The sequence below is a fragment of the Alexandromys fortis genome, unplaced genomic scaffold (genome assembly GCF_014885135.2).
Source record: "Alexandromys fortis isolate MF-2015 unplaced genomic scaffold, M_Fortis_MF-2015_v1.1 scaffold_219, whole genome shotgun sequence".
NCBI classification, from domain to species: domain Eukaryota; kingdom Metazoa; phylum Chordata; class Mammalia; order Rodentia; family Cricetidae; genus Alexandromys; species Alexandromys fortis.
Genome location: NW_026068092.1, coordinates 1,223,400 through 1,245,674, shown reverse-complemented (window position 1 = coordinate 1,245,674; position 22,275 = coordinate 1,223,400). Strand labels below are relative to the sequence as shown.

Sequence of the window (22,275 nt, the reverse complement as noted above, 5' to 3'; positions counted from 1 at the left end):
CTTTATATATTTTAAAAACTGAAGCAGTTGCTGTTGTCTGTCCTTAGTACCCCTAACCTTTAAAGTATCTATAAGTAAACATACAAAGAGCTGTTTGCCGTTTTCTTGGCCCATATTTACTTTGTTTACACTTATGTACAAGTTATTTTATAGGTCACTTTTTAAAAATTATTTATTTATTTATTTATTTATTTATTTAGTTCTGTCTGTGTGTATGTCTGCAGGCCAGAAGAGGGCACCAGACCTCATTCCAGATGGTTGTGAGCCACCATGTGGTTGCTGGGAATTGAACTCAGGACCTTTGGAAGAGCAGGCAATGCTCTTAACCACTGAGCCATCTCTCCAGCCCCCTATAAGTTACTTTTTATTTTACAGTTATACTGGGTTACTTTTTACTTTATTTTTATGCTGCACAGCTAACCTCTTTTTTGTATTTACATTGTGTGATTGCTGAGCTTTTTGTATTTATACTGTGCGAATACTTAGATTTTGATTTTTTTTTTTTTTGATTTTTGAGATAGGGTTTCTCCGTAGCTTTTGGTTCCTGTCCTGGAACTAGCTGGAGCTAGACCAGGCTGGCCTCAAACTCACAGAGATCCACCTGCCTCTGCCTCCCGAGTGCTGGGATTACAGGCGTGCGCCACCACTGCCTGGCAGATTTTGATATTTATATTGTGTGACTGCTGATATTTCCGGGACATACTTACTGCACCAAGCACCCTTCGAATCTGTGGTGTCCCTACGAAGACACCCCTCCCCAGAAGGCCCCACGTTGGGTGCCCACTCCTACAAGGTTAGCTAGGGTTCCTGAAGAGGGGGATCCTTGAGGCCAAAGAAAAGTCAGAAAAAAACTAAAGACAGGATAGAATCAGGGGGTTTGTCTGGTCATGCCGAAGCAGCCAAACAGCCCAGAGTTTATTTCAGAACTTGCTTATGTACAAAAACAGAACAAAACACAGCACAGACGGTCAGTCAGTATCTAATCACAGGACCATTCCTGTCCTTGAGTGAGCAGCCTCCTCTCCAACATGTGCTTGCTGCTCTGTTCGGAAGGAGCCTTCCTTTCTATCTTGATGTTCCTCAGGTTTGTGTCAACAATATACTGTCTACTAGATAGAGTGTTCTTTTCTCACGGGCTAAGTCAGAAGTCTCTCACAACTCTCAAGGTTATAGGAAAAAGCAAAGCAGGCAAGCTTGAACTCAAATGACTTCTTTAAGTCAGAAATGACTCCAGATGAAAACCGAGGCACACGTGGGCTCCCGTGGGTGGTGGCACAGTGAGCACGTGGATGTTGCCTGCTGCTAAGGTCTCCTTACTGACTCCTTCCTGCTAGAGGACAGCACTAGCAGCCCAAGGACCACATTTTCTCTTGTCCCCTCCCAAGATGTACAGGTGGGCAGACCTCAGTCTCTCCATGAAAGAAGGCAACAGCACAGCGCCCTGGGCTCTGGCTGGCCGGGAGATGTGAAGATGGAGCCAGCACCAGCAGCAATCAAACACTTACTTAATACCTACTGAATGCCATGCCCCAGGCTCACAGTATTGACACTGTATTGGCCAAGAACATAAATTTATTCATTGAATGGTCTGTGTGTGTGTGTGTGTGTGTACAAATCCCTGTGTGTGTGTGTGTTCCTGTGTGTGTGCATGTGCAGGCTTGTGTGTGTGTGCATGTGTACACATTCTTGTGCATGTGTGTGTGTTCCTGTGTGTGCAGGTATTCCTGTGTGACTTTGTACATGTTCCTGTGGTTGAATGTATATATGTTCCTGTGTGTGCTTGTTCCTGTGTGTGTCCATGTGCATGCTTGTGTGTGTGTGCATGTTTCTGTGTGTGAATGTGAGCATGTTCCTGTGTGTGAATGAGCTTGTGTGCATGTTTGTGTGTGTGTGTATACTACTGTACGAGTGTGTGGTAACATTTTCCTGTGTGTGTTTGTGTTTGTACATGTTCCTGTGTGTGAGTGTGAGTTTGGAGTACAACCTGGGGTGAAGTTCCTTGCCTCCCACTTTGAGGTTTCTTGGGACAGGCTAGCTGACCTGTGAGATCTGGAGATTCTCTTGTCTCTGTCCCCCATCTTTGGAGGGATGAGTTGTGTTGGGGCTACAGGTGACTTTATGTGGGTTCTGGGTATTTGAACTCAGGTCCTCCCAGTTATGTAGTACGTGCTTTACCGACTAAGCTATTTCCCTAGTGATCTTCCCAGCTGACGCCACGGCCTGGGCAAACAAAGCCATTGCCAGGCAATGAGCTCATTAGAGGGTCAGACAAGGTAATGAATCTGCCCCCTGCAAAGTCACTCGCCTCAGTAACGTTCCCTGAAAACCTCTGTGTGTCCAGTACCCAGGGTGTTCAGGAAAGATATGGCCAAGTTCAGCTTCATGGAAGGAAGCCCTGGCCCAGGCCGGACTTCAGACAGGGACACTCAGGCAGGACTGGCCTCTTCCACTAGTTTGGAAACAGATTCCCCAGGTCCAGAGATCTCAGGTCTGGTTTCCGTGTGAGCACAGACATGTCCTTGCCCCTCACCCCTGCGACCCTCACCTCTCTCTGGCAGCGTAGCCTGAGTGCTCCCAATGTGCCTGCTCTATGCTGGTGCTCCTCCCGGAGTCTGAGTGTGTCGGCAGACAAAAAGGGGAGCAAGCCTAGAGGAGTTACATAGAGAAATGGGTTCAGGAAGGAAAAGGGGGGTAGTTTGGAGAAGCACGAGGGGCAGGGAAGGCTGCTGTAACGGTGATGATGTGTAAACCATCCTGAGGCTAAGCAGGGAAAAGTTTACACAACACTATTTCAGGCACAGAACAGGTACTGACTGGAAAGTGGGCAGAAGAGAGGGGGTCCCACTGCAGTGGCTCTGCCAGGGCCTCAGCCAGGCTTATGGCTTCTCCCAGGCTCCCTTCACCAGGGATAATGGTCTGGAAGACGACCATGATGGAGACACCTCAGCAGGCAGGGGAAGGAGGATTTCAGACAACAGGACACAGCCTTCCTAGGCAGACAGTCACACTCTGTCCTGCAACAGCAGCTCCACGTGCTGGCCCTCTATCATATCCATGGTTGCATCACAAGTGATTCAGTCACATATTGTAATTCTATAGGTCTTTATTGAGGACCCTCTGGGTAGAGCCAGCACTATGGTGGTGTAGATTCTGCTACGGGAGAAAGAGATGGAATTCAGCTCTAAACACAGAATGACAAGTGGGACTTTGTGGTCGAGCCACAGGGAGGAGCCATGATGAGACATTACAGAGAGGAAACAAGGGGGATTCTTGCTGTGTGCCGGGTCACAGATCATCTGGGACATAGTGGGGGCTAGGGTGGGTAGATACTGGCCCTTGCTGACTTAGAAGAATTCCTTTTGGGTTTCTGTTTCCAGAGACAGGGTCTCACTCTAGCCCAGGCTGTCCTAGACCTCACTAGAAGCACAGGCTGGTTTTGAACCCACAGCAATCCTCCAATTTCAACTTCTCAAATGTTTGGATTACAGACAGGAGTCACGTTCTAGGCTCAGAGTTCATGGTAAAGCTGAACCTCATAGACACGTGTAGGGAGGTTCAGGTACCTGAGGAAAGTCTGGCTAGCTGAAGGATTGTTACCACTTGAAGCAGTGTGGGCTAAAGGCCTTTTCCACCCAGGCTCTTCACTGGGGAGGGGACAGGCGGTAGGAGCTGAGGCTTCTGAGCCACACCTGTTGGTGGGTCCATTCCTACCTCTGCCCCATGCAAGTCACAGGGATTAAGGCCCTAGACTGGTCAGAGTACTTCAGGCCAGGTATTCCAAGGGCTGGGAGGCTGGTGATGCCACGGCCAGGGCAAACAAAGCCACTGCCAGGCAATGAGCTCATTAGAGGGTCAGACAAGGTAATGAATCTGCCCCCTGCAAAGTCACTCGTCTCAGTAACGTTCCCTGAAAACCTCTGTGTGTCCAGTACCCAGGGTGTTCAGGGAAGATATGGCTTTGTGGAAGGAAGCCCTGGCCCAGGCCGGACTTCAGGCAGGGACACTCAGGCAGGACTGGCCTCTTCCACTCAGACTGGAAACAAATTCCCCAAGTCCAGAGATCTCAGGTCTGGCTTCTGTGTGAGCACAGACATGTCCTTGCCCCTCACCCCTGCGACCCTCACCTCGTCCTGGCAGCACAGACTCTCCCCAGAGCTCTAACCGGTGAGGAAACTGAGGTAGGGTGACAAGAACTATATCTGCCCTGGCAGGAGCTCAGACATTCTAAGAGGTGCCTGCACTCCCACTTGGCCAGATTGTTTGAGCAGGGAATTCGAATTTTCCCAGAAATTTTATGCTGGAGGCAGGGAAAGTCTGGTGCCAGCCAGCAGGAAACTTCTCTCCCAGAAAGAGATTGCAGAAAGCGCTGACAGCGTGTCAGATGACCCTGTGGAGCTGAGGAGCAGCAAGTCACCGTGCAGTAGTGCCCAGGACCACATTAGGCAGGGTGGCCTAGCTGTGCATTCTGCATGCTCTCCAGAGATGGCCTGGGGTGTGTGTCTCTAATTGTTCCTCTTCTTCTCGTCACCCCGCTTGATGTATAACGTGTCTCTGCTTTTCAGTATTTACATATCGCTTTGTTGAGAATGACCTTGTTTTTCTCCGAGAAACAGGGCCACCAGAGGTCAGTGTAGGAGCTGGGGTCCTGAGCCAGGCTGAGACCTACCAGCTGTGCCCTGATCCTGCCGCCTCCAGCTCTTGTCACTCCCTTGATTCTCCCACCACGTTCACGGGGCAGTACCAAGACTCTGGGGCTGCACAGACGGCCACCTCCTGTCTGCCACAGCAAGGCTAGCCAGGTGGCTTCAAGGACTCTGTGTGCAAAGTCGCTTCACCAAGAACTAGGTCAGCTTGAAGTTGGCTGGATACACGGAGAAGGCAGAGCTCCACATCACAAGGCCGGAGCTTGGGGTGCTTGTGCCCTGATACTCCTCCTGAGGACTGTGAAGCGAGCCCCCCATTCTCCAGGAGTTCCCCAAACTCCCTTTTCTCTGAAGCCACCAGAGCCCCTCTAACATGGCTGAATGCTCTCCTGGCTCCCAATTGCTCTCCAGCTCTGGGAAATAAAGCCTTCGTGACCACCAGGGTTTAATAGCACAGTGGCGACATTTAAGTCATACAAAGAGATTGCCCTATCTTGATCCCTGCCCGGGAACTCCAGGTGTTCCCACTCCACCCGCCTCGTTCAGGAATTAACGAGCAGAGGGTCACTGACTGCCCTTTCAGGAGGTCCCGCCTGGATGCACAGGGCTAGAGCAGGGCCAGATGGGGACAATCCTGTAGCCAGGCTCCTGGTGCCACAGTGCCTAACCTCGGCCTAGTCTAAGTCAGCCCCTCTATGCTGGGAGCTAAGGGCTGACAGGCTCTGAGAAGCCCGCAGGAGGGTCAGAGGCCAGCCTGCTCTCTTTCCTTCTTCTGTGTCCAATTCTGCCCCTGACCTTCACCCATTTTTTTTTTCTTTTGAAGGCACACCTCCGAGTAACCATCAGTCAGGGTTGTCTGTTCTCCCACAGCTTTCTACCTCCAGACCTCAGCATTTGTTGCAGCCTCGCCACCCCCACCAGACCTAGGCCAGGCTTACCCCTCCCCCGCGTGGTACTGGGTCATGATCCCAGGGCCCCAGGCCTGTGTGAGACAAACGCAACAGCCCCAGGCCGTGCCACCTGCTTCTTGAGCTCGGAGGCTCGGGACTGTGCACTCACACTTGTCTTTCGGCTCTCATAGCTACAAACCCACTCTGGACCCCACTCTCCGAGCCTTCTCATGCACCCCATGGATTCCTGCCTCAAGTCTCAGACCCCACAGATTGCTGCCGCAAACCCCAGACCCCGCGTCTGCAGTCTTATCAATGGACAAACCTGGGACCCGCCGCAGAGGCTCAGTGTGTAACTGGGCTAATTCACAACACCCTGACTAAAATACAGAAACACTAAATTGTTCGCCTCTCTGCACGGGGCCCTCCGCCTATAACATTGTCACCGCTGGGCTGCAAGCTCAGAGCCCTGTCACCCTCAGCCCCTCTCTCCCAGTTGCTAGGCTTCCTGGTGCAGACTCAGTTAAGAGAAGGTAGAGCCCCTCTGGCCACACAGCCTGGAAAGCAGGCCTGGGACAGGAGTTCAGGACATTTTAGTAAGCAGCATTTTAACTAGGAGTTTGGGGAGGGGCATGGTTAATGGGCTCTAGAGTTCATCTGGACCAAATACAGGTGGTCCCAGGGACACAGGGAACTCAGCGAGCATAGGGTGAGTCTGAGAGGCCAAATGCCACATTCTCATCTCCTGACTCTAGAGAATGATGGAGTGAAATGAATGAACTAGAGGAGAAACATGTGGCCCTCTACCCAGCTGCCCACAAACAGTAGACAGCACCCCCGGACTCCTCTGCGTATATGCACATGTGCAGGGAGAGGGGCAGAGGCTAGCCTCTCCGCACCTGGGCATTCAGAGTAAGGTTTCCTCCCAGCACTGCTGGATCCATGCAGCGCCCTTTCTCCTTATAATTTTCTTGGGAGGTCCCAGGGCACGGAGCACCCAGAGTGCTAACAAGGCCCCAGGAGTACAACGAGAACGCTAGGCGGGAAGATGCTGCCCTCTAGAGGGATGTATAACCCACTGCGCCACACACAAGTGCAGGGGTGGCAATGAACCAGGGCAGTAGTGAGAGGCTCCACAGAAAGCGAAAGGATAATAAAGACAGTCGGGGATGAAAGGTTAGCAAGGGCAAGAACTTGGCCAGGGTGGGTAGGAGCGGTCAAGCCTGAGCATCCACATAGTTATTCCCTCACCAAACATTCAATACGTTTAGCAACACTAAGGACTTAGCCCAGTGCCAGACTCAACCCAGAAGAGCCAGCCATGGGCTCAGGTGCCTCACTGTGGAGGAGGGGCAGAGAGTCATCTAGAATCAGTGTAATGGTACGTGCCTACAGTCCCAACTGCTCTGGAGGCTGACGCAGGAGACACCTGAGGACAGGAGTTCCAGACCTATCCAGGCAACATAGCAAGTCTTTGTCTCCAAACTAAACAACAACATGCTGGAGAGTTGGCTCGGTGGTTAAAGGCACTTGTGAAAGACCAGGATTCAGTGCCCGTTCCCAACATCCACCTGGAGGCTCACTGCCTCCTCTGGTTGCGAGCATATATGTGGTACAGAGACGCACATGCAGGCAAAACACTCATACACATGAAATAATAAAAAAAAATCTTAAAAAAACTAAACAAAAGCCCAAGCCAGTTGGGGATGTATCTCAGTTGAGTGGCTCCTGAGCAGGAATGAAGTCCTGGGTTTGTCCCTAGCACCGACGGTATAAACTGGGCATAGTGACACACACCTGTAATCCTAGCACTCAAGGGGCAAGAGGATCAGGAATCCAAAGTCATTCTTGGCTACATACAGAGTTTGAGACCAGTTTTAGCTATAGGAGACCACGTTTAAAAGACAAAATGTCTGCCACGTGGTGATGGTACACACCTTTACTCCCAGCACTTGGGAAGCAGAGGCAGGAGGATCTCTGAGTTCAAGGCCAGCCTGGTCTACAAAGTCAGTTTCAGGACAGTCAGAGCTGTTACACAGAGAAACCCTGTTTTCAGCACCCTGCCCCCGCCCCCGCAATGTTGTGAAAGTTACTTGCTTGTGGTCGAGGTTCCTGTTACTAGCTGCGGCTCTTAGGTGGTCAAGGAAGGCTCCGTGTAGCAGTGGAATAAGGAGAAACTCAGCAGAGGGCAGGGGCACCGGGTTTTTCTATGTGAAGGCCCAGAGGGCTGGTTAGGTTGTTTGGTTACGTTAAACAGAATATGGGAGGACACAGGATGAGATCGGCCCGGGCGCAGCCGTCTCTAGGACTAGGCACATGCTAGGGTGAGGATGCCCCTCAGAAGGTTGGGGAGAGGGGCAAGAGTTTGGGGTTGGAGACGCCAGTGACAGGATGGAGTCTTGTGGCTGGATGTGGACTGCGGGAGACACGACACAAGAGATAGAGTAGTTAAAGTGGCTTGGGTTGGGGATGTAGAGCAGGTAGAGTGTTTGGCTAGCTTAAGAGTCTCTCTCTCTCTCTCTCTCTCTCTCTCTCTCTCTCTCTCTCTCTCTGTCTCTCTCTCTCACACACACACACACACACACACACACACACACACACACACACACACCACCTGTGAGTTGAAGGAGGAGGTTGATCCTTATCCAGCCCAGGCTTGCCCTGCTGTGGCCAGGACAGCACGGAGAGGTGAGGCGGATTTTGATTCTGGCCTTAAGGTGTCTTGGGCTTTAGCAGCCATTGCGCCATGTGCTATTGCCGCTGCCTAGAGACCAACCTAAGTCCCATATAGGGGCCCCAGCCTACAACATGGTCTCTAGGGCCAAGTTTCAATCCCCCTGCCTACTGGCACAGCTCTACTCCAACCCGCGGCCTCCCTGGAGGATCTGGCCCTGCCGGGATTCCCCCAGGCCTGGTCGTTCCCGCAGACGTCCCAGGAGCTCGTTCCCGCGGGTCCCATGGTCGCTAGGCTGCAGGCTGGGGCCCAGGTCCTCTCTGCTGCGTTGTCAGAGTGTGGTGCAAGTGGCAGCGCATGGCGGCAGAGCCCGGGCGCTCGTGGACTCAGGCTCGCACTGTGTACGGCGCTAAAGAGGCGCTGAGGCGAGGCATAGGCCGCCGGCAAGACCCCAGCGCGCAGCCCAACGGGCCGGTCCCCGAAGATATCCGCGCCCCGGGCCGCCTGGCTCGCCTGCGTGGCCAGCTGCGGGCCGAGCCGGCGGGGCGAGCCGAGGGGCCGCGGCTGCTGCGGTTGGTGGAACGCGCGGGCGCGCGAGCTGGGGCGGCGGGGACCAGCGAGAGGAGCGAGGCGCGCAGCGGAGGCTCGGTGTGCTCGGTGTGCGGGGAGCCGCGCGGCGGCGCCACCTATCCCGCTGGTGTCCTGGAGGTGAGCGAGCGGCGGCTGCAGGAGGGACTGGCGGCCGTGCGTGCGGAGCTGGGCGCGGGGCTCGAGGCGCTGCGCGCGGAGCTGCGGACCGAGCTAGACGCTCTGCGAGCTCTCCTGCCGCCGCCGCCGCCGCCACCGCCGCCCGCTCGCCGCGAGCCCCGCGGTCCCGCCCTGCTGCGGGCCCTCGGCACCGTGAACGCGTTGGTTTCAGCCTCGAGGGCCACGGAGAACGGTCCGGACGCCCCAGCCGACGGCCTGGCAAACCGAGCCGTGGCCCGGAAGAACCACAAGAAAACCCCAGTGCCTCCAACGGCTGCACAAGGCGGAGGAGATTGAGGGGCTCTGGCGGCCCCAGAAGGGAGCAAATTGGTCCTCCTATACGGACTCCCCAGATGCCGCCAATGATGCTCCATTATTTAAAGGGCTGGCGGCAGAGGCTGCGTAGATGGCTTTGCGCTACCCCGGACTGAGGCTGCTCTGTAGAGCCTGCTTTAGTCTTGAAGCCGAGGAAGAATCTGGACCAGAATGTGACTGCTATGGAGTTGGCAGAGCCAAGGGATCTGCAGCCTGGAAGCAAATGGTTGCACTTTTTTTTTCTTTCAAGTCCTAGGGGCAGGCAGGACCTCCATGCACTAGAATAGCACTGTGTAGCAGACTTTAGGGACTTAGGTAGCTGACACAGCGCCACTTGAATATTACACCTCTACATGGCATGACCCGGACATCAGTTTGCTAGCCACCACTACTTTCTGATAATGGGGCCACTCTCGCACCGTAGCGTCACGTTGTCAGTATCCTTTGGACTCAGCCTCGGACCATGATAAGAACACAGCCCTTCACTCAGCCCTCCCAACAGTCACCCAGCACCAGCTTCTCTCTAGAAAACATTCCACAGGGTACTAATTTCCCCAGAGTGTCACCAGGAGTGGCTTCATAGCACTTTGTCACCAAACGCAACCAACTTAGTGCCTTCTGCTGGAGCCTACTTTTTCTCAAGGACTGGCTTGGGGTCGCAATGAGGATCATCATTTTAATGCAAACCCCTTTTTTGGTTACCCAGCTTGTTTTTAAAATAAATGTAATTTCTGGTATAGGTGGCATTTTTGAGATGTATTATTTTTCTCCCTTCCCGTTGACTGTGAGATTCAAAATAACATGTTAATGCAGGTGGGTGTCAGAGTTGCGTAGCTGAGTGGGTCTCAGTTTTGGAAGAAGTTTCCATGATTGAGGTGGGCAAAAGGGCGGTCACTCAGGAGCCTCTCGGTTGTATGGACTTTGAGGCTGCAGTGAGGTTGGGGTTGGATTCTCTCCCCACTGACCCCTTGACCACTAGACACACGCCTCTTCCCAGCCACATCAGGCCAAAGTCACTCTGCATCATTTATTGTGGAAGCAGGAGTCACCCCTGGATCCTAGGGGCCCTGCCAGAGCCCGAGACCGACTCCCAAGCCCAAAAGAGCCAGGTGCAAACAGGGCAGGATCGGGACTGAGGACCGGATGGATGCTCCAGGAGAGGCCCATACCCTGCGCGCTCCAAGAGGTTGCTGGGGGCGGAAATTATCCATGAGCGGTCTGGGGTGCAAACCTGGTGGCCCAGTCTGGGGCACGGTCTGGAACTGGGCTACCTAAGGGTGGGTAAAGATAGGTCAAGATGCCACGGGGTGGGCAGAGAAGGCAGGGGTGGCAACTGAGGCTGTGGGAAGGAGCCTGGCATCGGGTAGGGGTAGTGGCTCCCACCTGCGCGTGCCCAATGGGTACGGGGTTTTCAAAGACTGTCCAGAGCACGGCTGGCTGGCAGCCTGGCGTGGTCAGAGACCCGGAGTATCGGTAGTAGCGCAGGAGCCCCAAGGCACTTGGCAGCAGGGAGGCCAGAGGGAAGGATGTCAGGTTCACAGAGACCCCTGTGTGGCGGGAGAGAAGCTGGAACACCCCCCGCCCTGCTTTTGTTCCTCACCCACCTACCTTCCAGCCCAGATGGGACCCTGCAGCTCCTTACCAGGTGAAGATACATTTTTTAGGGTAGACACAATGGCAGAGAAATTGGTATTGTCCCTGTCCTCCTCCTGGGGAGAATTCCAGTGAGAAGGGCTTCGAAGTTGTGTGTATGTGTGTGTTTCCAAAGATGAGACAGGATAGTTGGGACACCAGTGGGAAGGGCTCAGATGGACGGTCTGGGAGATCTTGGGGTGGAGCGAGGAAGGTCTCTTCCCACGATGTCCATCAACACTCCATTGGCCCCCACCCCCTGAAAATTCCCTAAGTCCAATGATGCCCACAGACTTCAAACAGATCCCTGCTCTCCAAGACCCTCTTTCGGGAAACAAGCACGGCCCCTTCCTCACCACTAACAGCACAGCCAGCACGGCGAGCCCATCCTGGTGGCGTTGTGCCTCCCTCAAATCCTGGTACTTCGTGTTCATGTGGAGCATGTGCATCTAGGAAATACAGACCACAGGTGGTGTCCGGCTGCCCTCTGCTTCCTAAGCCCACCTTCCTTCTGGTCATCTTGAACCCACCTCCATAGAGCAGTGCTTCTCATCCAGGCTGTGCTCTGAGCCTCTGTGCCCTGGGCTGCCCCAGTGGAAATGCAGCTGCAGCAGCCGGTACCCTGGTGATGGCAGCCCAGCCCCTCGGATCACCGGGCAGCTCTGCTGACAGGAATTTACTCGCAGTATCACTGAAGGTGGAGGAGTATATGAGTCTATCCCTCCCCAGCAGACTCCCCTGCTGTGGAAATCAAACTGCCCCCAGCAGGGCAGTTATGAGGGTCTTGATTTCTTTCCAGCATCTTGACATCTAGGTGTGAAACTGGCCATGTCAAGTTTCATTTATAGGCAGGTTCTTGCCACCTCCCTACAGTGTGTGTAGAGCCTCCTCTGCTTTGTTCATGAGGATTTAGATTCTCATGTGTGTCACATTCTCATAGCTTCTTAGGTCTGTCCATTTGTGTGTGTTGGGAGGGGGTGGGGTAGTGAGATCTTTAGAGAAGCTGCTTTCTCAGCTCCTCTGAGTGTCCTGATCCCTGTGTATGGGTAAGATTCCTGAAAGCTGCGAACTTCTTGGCTCTGTGTATTTGGTCCTGACCTTATGATGCTGACCTGTATGGCCATCATTCTCCAGGGTCCACGGGTCTAGAGGTGCTGCTGAATCATAGCCTTGAAAGATAAAGGGCTCAAGAGTGTAGTCCCGCTGGACCAAGTGAAGGTCAATGTTGATAGGGGACTGGGCTGGACCCCCACAAGCAGGTGCTAGCTCCTTCCAGTGGATAGGGCCTGAGGAGACAAAGCCTGAGATCTATCTGCAGCAGGGCCAAGGCAGCTGTCTGGGAATGCACTGAGGGTGGATCCCATAACCCAAACATCCCCAGCTGAGGACTGTCTTCTCTCCATCCTCCCTCCACAAGTGGTCACAGTGGCTCTCTAGACCCATCTGACTTAGCTACTGGGCGAGTCTGCAGACAGACTGCCCCATACACAGGGTAGACAGATGTGGGATATGACTCATGTTGGGGAACCCCCCCCCCAGCCACACCCATAGGCTCACAGACCCTGACCATGGACTACAGCAGGCACACATGATGACAGTGTGCCTGCTGCTTAGTGCCCAGTCCTTAGGAGCATAGGAGCTAGTAGAGACCGCACAGATCCACATAGCCTGTCACACTGTCCTCACCGCACTTTGGGTCTTGGGAGTCATAGCACCAGGTACCTGCAGGCAGGAGGCAAGGACTGAGCTATTTAGTCCACGTGGCACTTTAAAAGTTCAGTTTTGGCCTGAGATCAGGAATGGGGTCAGGCTAGCTAGGAGAGGTTGTTCCCCTGTCCGTCTCCTACACGGTGTCAGGGAGATCGAGCTAAGCCCACACAGGCAGAGCCTTGGTGCTCACCCTCGGAGTCCACCTGTGCCACAGGTTGCAAGGCAAGAAAGCAGAGCAGGAAGTCCGGGGCCCACATGATGCAGCAGTGGCTGTGACTCTGGAGAACTGAAAACTGGACAAGAAATGTGTGCCCAGGCTACTTGAAAAGCTGCTCATTCATGCGGAGGCGGGGCTGTAGAGGGCAGGAGTGGGTGGGGCCCAGGTAGGGTCACTAGGAACAGAGGTGGGCTGGAGCTGGTCTAGGGCTGCGTCAGCCAGTGTAATAGCATTCATTCTGAAGGCTGTCTGATTATTATTCTCTTACAGCAGAAGCAATGGGAGACAGGGACCCGGGGTGATATGCAAAGCCACTAAGGGCACTTTGGAGACTAGTGACCAAGACTAAGAGGCTAGGGAAAGAAGGCATGAATGTTTCCTGCCTTATTACAAACTCAAGACTTCAACCTGTCCCAAGTCCAGGTCCACAGCTGCCTTCCTGCCGATGCTCCTGTCTGAGGATCACTCTGCTAAGTCTTGGGAGAAGCTGCAGCCCTTCTGTGGTGGGGATATCGCAGTAGCTCAAGTCCCCTTGCCCAAGTCTCAGGCACTCTGGAGACCATGTGCCTGTAGGTATGAGAAGATTTGTCCTACTCATGATTACCAGGGAGCAGGCTGGAGGCCTGTCCCTCTGGGTATGCCAGTACTCAGCATCTCCTTCCCATTGCCCCAGGTAGTGCAGTGGAAGAGCACTTGCTTAGCATGTGTCCCTGGATTTATCCTAGCGCTGCAAAAACAAAGATAGCAATTGCTGGAGGACCAGATTCTTCCCAGACGTGTTGAGGGATTGAAGCTCCCAATTCCAATCAAAGGACTCAGCAGTTCCTTCCTAACCCTGACCTCTTGTCAGACTGTGAGAGCCTGTTCTGTCATTGCCCTTCCAAGCTAGTGGGAAAGGCTGTTAGGACAGCAAGTTTGATTACAGCTCTAACTCTTGTTCCTGGGTTCCGATCACTGAGGGCTCCTGCATGCACGTGGTACACATAAATATATTCAGGCACAAGCGTGCGCGCGCATACACACACAAAGTATAAAAACTAAAATACGATGTCAGGCATGGTGCTGCATGCCTTTAATCCCAGCACTCAGAAGGCAGAGCCAGGCAGATCTCTGAGTTTGAAGTCAGCCTGGTCTACAACAGTGAATTCCAAGACAGCCAAGGCTAGCAGAGTTTCAAAAACAAAAACAAAACAAAGCAAAAAAAAAAAAAACAAAAAAACAAACAAAAAACCAACCCCCGCAAAAAAAAAAAAAAAAAGAAAAAGACAACTAAATTATTTTTTTTTTTAAAGGAAGGTAAGCTTAAGGATTCCTTCAAGAAACTACTATCAAGAACCCCGGTGTACCATAGAAATGACAGTAGTAAACACTGCCACCTGGAGCCTGCCGTGCTTTCTCTGTTCCCACCCCAGGCCCCACCCCTGTGAGTAGGCTAAGTGCCAGAGTGGATGGGTGCAATCCCCACCCCCTTCAGGAGGGAGCCCAGCCCAAGTCAACAGGCCCTGCTAGTCTTTAGCACCTTTGGACTTCTGGAAAGACAAGACTACCCAATAATTTTATAGACGAGAATCTTCCCAGAGGACCTGAGCCTCTCTGGCCCCTGCAGGGAGGCAGGGTCCAGCCAAGCCTGGGTGTAGGTAGCTAGCCCAATCCTCTTAGAACCTAGAGCTGCTCTGCTGGAAGGGGCTGCTTACTCGATCTGAACGGCTAAGGGACCAAGTCCCATGTCCTTCTCTGCTCAGCCTAACTCACACTGGTCACCAGTAACCAGAAGGAACCAGCATGCCTGTCACTTTAGTAACACTTCAGAGGGAGCACAGGGTGGCCCTGCCATGTACCCTGTACAGACGTTCCAGGCCTAGCTGTCTGGTTCGTAATAAAAGGGTGTCAGAAGCCAGCTGGATGCCTATAAGGGCTGAAAACTTAGGAGAACTCTGGCTATAGGACTGGGCTGCAACAAGGACCGACCATGCCTTTTCCATAACACAAGTTTATTTGGCATTGGATGAAATGGTTCTCACAGCATCTTAAGAAAGGATTAATGCCAACCCGACCAAAAATACACCCAAACTAAAACCTTTAGTGAAAGGAATATGTAAAAACAGGCATTGAGACAATGTACAGAATCAAATTCCACCTCAAGGCAGGTCAGAGGGCACCCAGCCTCTCACAGGAGTGGCAAGGCAGTCCTGGGAACGGGACCTCCCAGGAGCTTGGCCTGTCCCTCTGGGGCCTAGTGGGATGGGCAAGGAAACACAAACCTTAGCAAATCCTGGACCTGGGATTATTCACCAATAAGATCTGGAGAGGGTGTCAGATCCCAGTGCTTGGAACTACAACAGCAACAGTTCAAACAGCCCCAAACACAGGCCACATGCACCCTGAATGCTTGCTGGACAGACCCTGGTAGTCCCGCAGGCCCACCTCAGCAGCACCATGCTCCACTTTAAGTCACCCTCTTCACCTCTGCCTCCTAGAATCAGGCCCCAAGCCCAACTGTCATTTGGTCCCCAGAGAATTTGTCTGTACATATGGCCTTCTGAGGCACTGCTGTGTGGTCCTTAGGACTCTTCTGGGTGGCCTGGCACCAAGACAATTCCCCACTGTTGCTCTGGAGCGTGGCTTCCCAGTGTCCAGCATTCAATACTTGCCGGAGGCATGATGAACTTCCTGTTCTTCTAAGCCATGAGTGGAGGAGGCACGAGCCTTTTGGCAGAGGGATGTCTGCAGCAGCTAGCCTGTGGGCTCAGCCTTGGGACAGACTATCCAGGGACAAATCTTAAACCTCCAGCCAGCCCTGGGGATTCTCTGAAGATGCTCCACATGGGAGGGGAAACAGGTTTCCAAGCAGTATAAGGATATGCCTAGAACTGTGCAGGTCTGATCAAGCACCAAAGAGCTGGAGGTCATAGTAGTTTCTCCTGCTCATGTTCTTAGCTGGACAGGAGTCCCAGTCCCACTGACCACAGCCTAGGTAGCAGCTCAGACACAGTGGTCTAAGAGCAGCCCAAGAACTCATATGGGGCAGTGGGCCATCCTGAGCTCCCGTGAATCACCCGCCATCATCTGCAAACATTTGGCCACGTGAGGACACACATAGATACAGAAAGATCCAGACATTCAACATAGAAAAGATACGAATGTGCTAAAAATTGCACAGAACCTTGCTTAATCTCCAAACCTTAGAAATGCTGAAGGCCTGTGTCAGGAGACAAGACCACGGCATGGAGTTGGCAACAGGGTCCTTTGGGGCAAAAAGCCCCAGGTATCCAGTGCTGCGGAGGGGCTAGGAGGCATGTGTGTGGTCAGCAGATGCTGCTGGGCTCCAGCGGTGGTCATGGGGTGAAGTGGACTCATGTGACACAACCACAGGGTGTCAACTGAGCCAACTCTCTTCCCAAATGAATAACCCTTTATGGCACAGACAAGGTGAAGGGGGCTGGCCAGACCCAATAGTCATTCACCAGCAAGCAGAGGACAGGGATCCAGTGGGTGGCAGAAAAAAGCCAGCATGCCCAACCCTCCCTCCAAGGGGTCTAGAGTCTACTCCTGGGGAGCCATGCAGAGCTACACCATGGAGAGTGCTGCCACAGTGCTGGCCTCAAAACAAAGCTAGAAATGGGGCAGCAAGTTCAACTTTCTCCCAGGGACTGGCACCTCAATATTTGCATTTGGGGCCAAACAGAATGCCCCCAGAGAGCCAGTGCAGCAGCTGCGAATGCTTTCCCTGGAAGTTCACAGATGCTATGCCTCTAGGTAGCAGCTAGTGTTACATACAGTGGTAGCCCTGTACTGTTGGTGTGCTCACTGGTTGGTGACTGGCTTCTGGGGGTGACACAGTGCAGTAAGCAAGCCCATCCAAAGATATATTTGGTGAGTGCATCCCACTGCCTCTGTTCTCTTGGAAAAGTGTGGTATAAACACCTGTGTCATTCTGCCATTTAAAAATGAGACTGAGAAACCCTCAGATAAAGATGGCACAGGCACTTGCTTCTCTCTTGGGGTGCCTGGCTTCAGTTTCTATGTACACACCTGCTGCTGGTGGGGATGTGGCAGTGGAGTGGGTCCAGGCTATGACAGGACCCCTTCAAGTCTCCCACTGGGATAGGTGTCTTCTGAACAGAACAGATACCCCTAGTCCACCTACACCACAGTATTGAGGGAGCTACGGGGGTGGCGCCCACCACCTGGTGGTGTTTCTGTAGCTGGGGTGCTCCCGCTCTGGGCAGGATCAGGGGGCACCAGCAGGGCACTGCTACTGTCTGTGGAGTCTTCCAGATCTGTCAAGGAGGTCTCTGCAGGGGGCAGTGGATGATCCAAGTGCCTGGGCAATGCACCTTCAATACCACCTTCCCTTGGGGTTGGCAGGCTGGTCTCCATGGGTTCAAAGGCATCGTCATCTGTGGGAGAGCAGAGGGTTGTCAGAAGTAAGTGATGGTTTGGTCGGACCGAGGATCCTCTTCCTGACTGCTGAATGGGAAACAGGACCTAAGGGAGCTCCTAGCCTAATGTTCTGGCAGACACAGTTCATCTTGCCACCACTGTTTGTGGTAGGTGAGATGCAGTGACCAACTCCTCAGAACAAAGGGAGACCAGAGGGAAGGCACTCTGTCTCCACAGGGACACATAACAAAGAGCTTCTGGACAGAACCCCCTGGGCTGCAGAACTATGGTAACTACAGCAAAGGGGCTGGGCAGGAACCACTGTGTCAGCACCAACCTACCACCCTGCTTAGTTAGTACTCTGGGCTGGTTCTGAATACCGGTGACCAAAGGCCAAGGCTATGAGCTATTTCCATCCCCACTTCCTGCTCTGCAGCCTCGAGAGGGAAATTGGCATTTATCTAGTGCAGACTTGGTGGAAACTCATCTTTTCTCAACACTTCTGCAGTGCTGAAGATCCAACCGAGGGCCTCTAGCATGCTAGGCAAACGTTCTACCAACTAGCTATGTCCCAAGCTCTGACTGTGGCCTCTCTGACAACAGTCTCTAACAATCTGCTCTGAAGGCAGGAATCCAATTCTCCTAGCCCCAGACCTCAACAGTGTTAGACGTCCCATTCGGCTGCAGAATGCAGGAACAGGAGAGCACTCCTGCCTAACGGGCCAGGGATGAAAGTGGCACACCAGACACTCCTGAGCTATGGAGTCTAGGAAGAACTCAGGTCAGGTGGGAACAGGAGACTTTTCGATACAACACAAGGAGCTGCTATAGTGGTGTCTTTATGGTTTAGAACAAGCTCCAGAGCTGGGGCAGGACCAGATCTGTCCGTGTGGTCCCTGATGCCCAGGCTCCCACTGCTTTACAGAGAAGAGCTGAGGCCCTGAGAGCTGCCCAGCCACTAAAAGGAGAAGAGAAGGATGCTGCCCATGGATCCTCAGAACTCTCAGGAGGCTAGGACCAAGAGCCTTCTGAGGGGGCAATCTTGAGAATGACCCTAAAGTAAGACTGAGAAAGCAGCCAGAAGGAAATGCAGGTCCCCAGATCCCAGGAAACCCTATAGCCCTACCCCTGCATTCCTGATCGCTAGACAACTCCATATTCCCTCTCCCTGGGGTGGTGGTGATGGTGGGGGACAGGCACCTGCAGGGTCATAGAAGACACTGTCCTGGTTGATGGAAGCCTCATAGGGCGGTGGTGGATCATCCGGCTGGTCCATGTCTGGGTACTTGTAAGCTGTATAAGGAGGCGGAGGGTCGTGGAAATGGAAAGTCCCTCCTTCCCCGTCGTCAGAAAGATGTAGTGGGGTGAGGCCTGTGCCAAACCCATCTGGACCATAGTCAAAGCCAGGGATCCTCCGGCCAAGGTTGAAATGGTGCACTGAGCCGTCAAAACAGAGAAACAGGAGGGAAGCTGTGTGATTTGGAGGCAGGCTCATGAGCCTCCTTCCCAAGGCTGACCCTGCCACCCCAGTGTCACACTCCTGTTCCTGCCAGCCCAGTGCCACATTCCTGTAACCATCTACCCACTTGCCAGCCACACACCAACAGGCCACATCAGACCCTGATTTAGTCAGAACCTCCCATCCCTGTGTTTCTCCTACCAAGGTGTTCTCACCCCACCTATATGCAACCTATTCCCACCCTGTCACCTGACTACAGGAGCACCCTCGGCACTACTGTAGCTCCAGCTCCAATTCACTTCTGGTACCCACCTATTTAGAAACTTAGATGAGCACTAAGGCAGATTAGGAGGACACTGCCGCCAACTGTTGACAAATCGGGATCCTAGTCAGCGAGCTTCACCCCTGCCCCAGGAAACACTGGGGACCCTTTCACTGAACAGGTGAGATCCCGTGTAGCTGTGGGCAACTTGCTCCTCAGCCTCCTGTTGTTGAGGAGAGGCCTTCTGGCCAGGAGCTGGAGAACTCTGGCTAAGATATTATGTCAGCTTCCTGCTGTGGCTGTAGGTATCTGAGCCTCTGCTGCAGGTAGCTCATACCCAAAGCTCATCACGAGAAAGCCCTTAATGTTTAGGGACGCTGCTCCTAATAAAGAACAGAGAGGGCAGAAAGCCTGCCTTGAACTTTAGTCCACAAACACTTCCTCAGGCATCCCATGTCTCTGGCTCTCCAAGGTGTGTTCAGCCCCAAAGCAAGCAGGGGCTGCAGAGGGACACCGCTCTCTCCTACTTACCAGGTTCTATCTTGGAGGGATACAACTTAGGACTGGGGGGACTTGGAAGAGCTAGGAGGGCTGGAGAGGGGTCACTATTGTGGCCCTTGGAGGGCACTCACAGTTTGCTCCAATCAGGGACTCAATGCGCTCCCGGCGCCGCTGGCGCAGTCGGTGGACCATAAAAAGCAGCAGCGAGAGGATGAGGAAGGAGGAGATACAGCTGACGACCAGGCGCATCCCACTTGCCATGGAGTCAAACAGGCTGCTGCCATCTATAAGGAGGGGCGAGGAGGAAGGAAAGCAGCTGTGCTGAGAAAAGGAACTTGCAGGGCTAGGGGTGGGCTAGAACAAATGCCGGCATGGCTGAGGCCCTTAGGCTGGCTGAGGCTCCTCCTCTCCATCCCAATAGTGGTTTATACTGTTTCTGACAATTTTTTTTTTTTTTAAAGAATAGCAAGTAAAAGAAAACTGCTCAAGTTGGGTGATGGCGGCACACGCCTTTAATCCCAGCACTTGGAGGCAGAGGCAGGCGGATCTCTGTGAATTCGAGGCCAGCCTGGTCTACAAGAGCTAGTTCCAGGACAGGCTCCAAAGCTACAGAGAAACCCTGTCTCAACAAACAAACAAACAAAAAGAAAAACGAACCCCCCCAACAAAAAATGCTCAAAATTGAGACTCTGTTGTGACAACACTGAAAACGCAAGAAAGGGGACACAGCCCAGAAGTTTCCAAAGGCGCTGCACACTGGGCGCTATTTCTCTGTTCTGGAACACGGTGGCTGTCTGGCCACCGTATGAAAGGCCGCTGCCACTGAGCAAGGGAGCAGACATTTCTGCTCTAGGACTGGTTTGCACTTTGCTGGACTGTGATATAACTGGGGGGCCAGGTGCCTTACCAAGGTTGTGGGTGTCTAACAGCGACAGAATGACAAAACAGGTAAGACTAAGCCTAAGCTCACTGGAGGACGGCATGCAAGAGAAAGCTGCTACACGGTGCCTTCCAACAACTGTCTGGGCCAAGACTCACAAAGGAGAATTAACTTGGACATGCCCACAATTTCCACTGCAGCTCTGAGTCCTCAAGTCACAGCACTGAAATCAATCTCACTGTGGCATACACACAATAGAGCACAAATGGTGTGGAGGTCCTTCTGTTTATGTGTTGCTTTCACTGATTAATGAATAAAGAAACTGCCTTGGCCTTCTGATAGGGCAGAACTTAGGTAGGCAGGGGACAGAACTGAATGCTGGGAGGAAGAAAGCAGAGTTGGAGAGAAGCCATGGATCCTCTGCCTGAGATGGACACTGATTAGAATCTTTCCCAGTAAGCCACTGCCATGTGGAGATGCAAAGATTAATAGAAATGGGTTAAATTAAGATGCAAGAATTAGCCATTAAGAAACTAGAGATACTGGGCCAAGCAGTGTTTTAATTAATACAATCTCTGTGTGGTTATTTTGGGGCTAAGCTAACTGGGCGGCCAGGAAGAACAACTGGGCCCTCCTCCCACAATAATTGGCACCCAATGTGGTCAAACCCATGTAAAACCTGAGAGGGCTTGAAAAAGGAATTCTAGAAGAAAAAAAATATAAAGAATTTAACACAGCTTTTTGCTGTTTGCTGGCAGCGTGCTGTAGCTCCTTTAAGAGAGATTTTCCTGACTCAGTAGCCATAGCAGGAAAAAGTGGAGGCTTTAAAATGCTGGCTTTCTGGGCTATGTTGCTAGAGTGACCTCTGGCTCCTGTGGGAGACAAAGCATCTGAATGGGGTTTGTGAGTAGACTGCTGCAGCTTGCTTGGTGGAAACATGGACTCACTGTATGCCTGGAAGTGAGGCACTGCAAGCAGTTCAGAGACTCAAGCAGCTCTGCCATGCTGGACTGTGCAGAGCTAGCAGGAACTACTGTATTTATCATAATAGTAGCACAGCTTAAGTTTTAGACTGGGCAGGCAAACAGTGGTACAGTAGTACCCCTACTAATGACACAATTTAAGTTTTTAAGACGTGTTTAGCATTTTAAGAAGTGCTCCTGGAGAGTAAACAATTACAGATACACAGTAGGACAGATTCAGACATAAAAGACCTGTAAATGGGTCACAGTGTTGGATAAATGTATGTAGGTTTGGAAGTGAGAAGAAAAAGAGTATAGAGAGTCATAAAATAAAGTTAATGCTTTAAAAAAAAGGGTAAAGTCTTTAAAGAAACAGAGTACAGTCATAGATTAAAGAAGTAAAAATAATAAAACAAGTATTAAAAAGTAATAGAGTAGAAACAAGTCACGTAAAGATGGAAAATTTACAGAGTCTGAATTATATATATTATTGTGTTTTCTTTGAATTTTTGGACTGTGAATGAGCTAAGTACAGAGAAACATTTCACTGTATGGGCTGCCAAGCTAAACCAGCATGTATATTCTAAAGGTATCTTGACTTCAGAATTTTGGCCTGAAAGGATATGGTGCTTTGGAAAAGAGGTTTCTCTTTGGTTTTCACAGAAGATGAGAATCTATGGATTGTTTCAAGACCAATATGGTTTGACAGACCATGCCCCCATGAAAGGTTGCTGTGAATACCCTCAAAAATTTACTTTGCCCAACTGCACACAGAATACACCATGAAAGACCTGATTAACAGCACCCCCAGTCAGCAGGAAGCAGTATGGACAGAACTGCACCCATATTCCCAAATACTGTCTATAAATGTTTATTTACATTTAAAGGGGGATATGATACAGATATGAATAATTTGCATTGGTATGAATCTTGATTTATTGATATAAATTTATGGTCATTTTTATATGTATATGTATTTCTGATCTTGATTAAGGTATTG

The 22,275-nt window shown here is 52.0% G+C and overlaps 3 protein-coding genes across 3 annotated transcripts in view; 1 reads left to right on the top strand and 2 right to left on the bottom strand.

Annotated features, from left to right (window-relative positions):
- Window positions 1–8,182: 8,182 nt before the first annotated feature.
- On the top strand, window positions 8,183–10,000 carry LOC126489032 (protein FAM246A-like). The gene has a single exon (XM_050123009.1). It carries the CDS (start codon window positions 8,565–8,567, stop codon window positions 9,249–9,251), a length of 687 nt encoding a protein of 228 aa, XP_049978966.1. The 5' UTR covers window positions 8,183–8,564; the 3' UTR covers window positions 9,252–10,000.
- A 327-nt stretch (window positions 10,001–10,327) lies between these two features.
- On the bottom strand, window positions 10,328–12,868 carry LOC126488974 (carbonic anhydrase 15-like). Its single transcript, XM_050122892.1, has 8 exons — window positions 12,802–12,868; window positions 12,588–12,623; window positions 12,014–12,187; window positions 11,432–11,592; window positions 11,258–11,350; window positions 10,912–10,978; window positions 10,653–10,816; window positions 10,328–10,540 (listed from the first exon to the last, which is right to left on the bottom strand). The coding sequence occupies exons 1-8, from the start codon at window positions 12,866–12,868 to the stop codon at window positions 10,328–10,330; spliced, it is 975 nt and encodes a 324-aa protein (XP_049978849.1).
- Window positions 12,869–14,802: 1,934 nt separating this feature from the next.
- Window positions 14,803–22,275, bottom strand: part of Dgcr2 (DiGeorge syndrome critical region gene 2) — a 62,115-nt gene continuing 54,642 nt past the window's right edge. The window contains exons 8-10 of the mRNA XM_050122934.1: window positions 19,565–19,717; window positions 18,412–18,648; window positions 14,803–17,228 (exon numbers count right to left, since the gene is read on the bottom strand). Of these exons, the coding sequence (XP_049978891.1) occupies window positions 16,972–17,228; window positions 18,412–18,648; window positions 19,565–19,717 (647 nt within the window). The 3' untranslated portion in view covers window positions 14,803–16,971. The remainder of the gene's footprint in view (window positions 17,229–18,411; window positions 18,649–19,564; window positions 19,718–22,275) is intronic.

Bases quoted from the DNA above. Each gene is read 5' to 3' on its own strand.
- LOC126489032 (XM_050123009.1), top strand. From the start codon at position 8,565: ATGGCGGCAGAGCCCGGGCGCTCGTGGACTCAGGCTCGCACTGTGTAC.
- LOC126488974 (XM_050122892.1), bottom strand. From the start codon at position 12,868: ATGTGGGCCCCGGACTTCCTGCTCTGCTTTCTTGCCTTGCAACCTGTG. The intron at 10,817-10,911 runs GTAAGGAGCTGC...CCCGCCACACAG, and splicing joins AAAAAATGTATCTTCACCTG to GGGTCTCTGTGAACCTGACA. The intron at 10,541-10,652 runs GTGGGAGCCACT...ACCCACCCTTAG, and splicing joins TACCCATTGGGCACGCGCAG to GTAGCCCAGTTCCAGACCGT.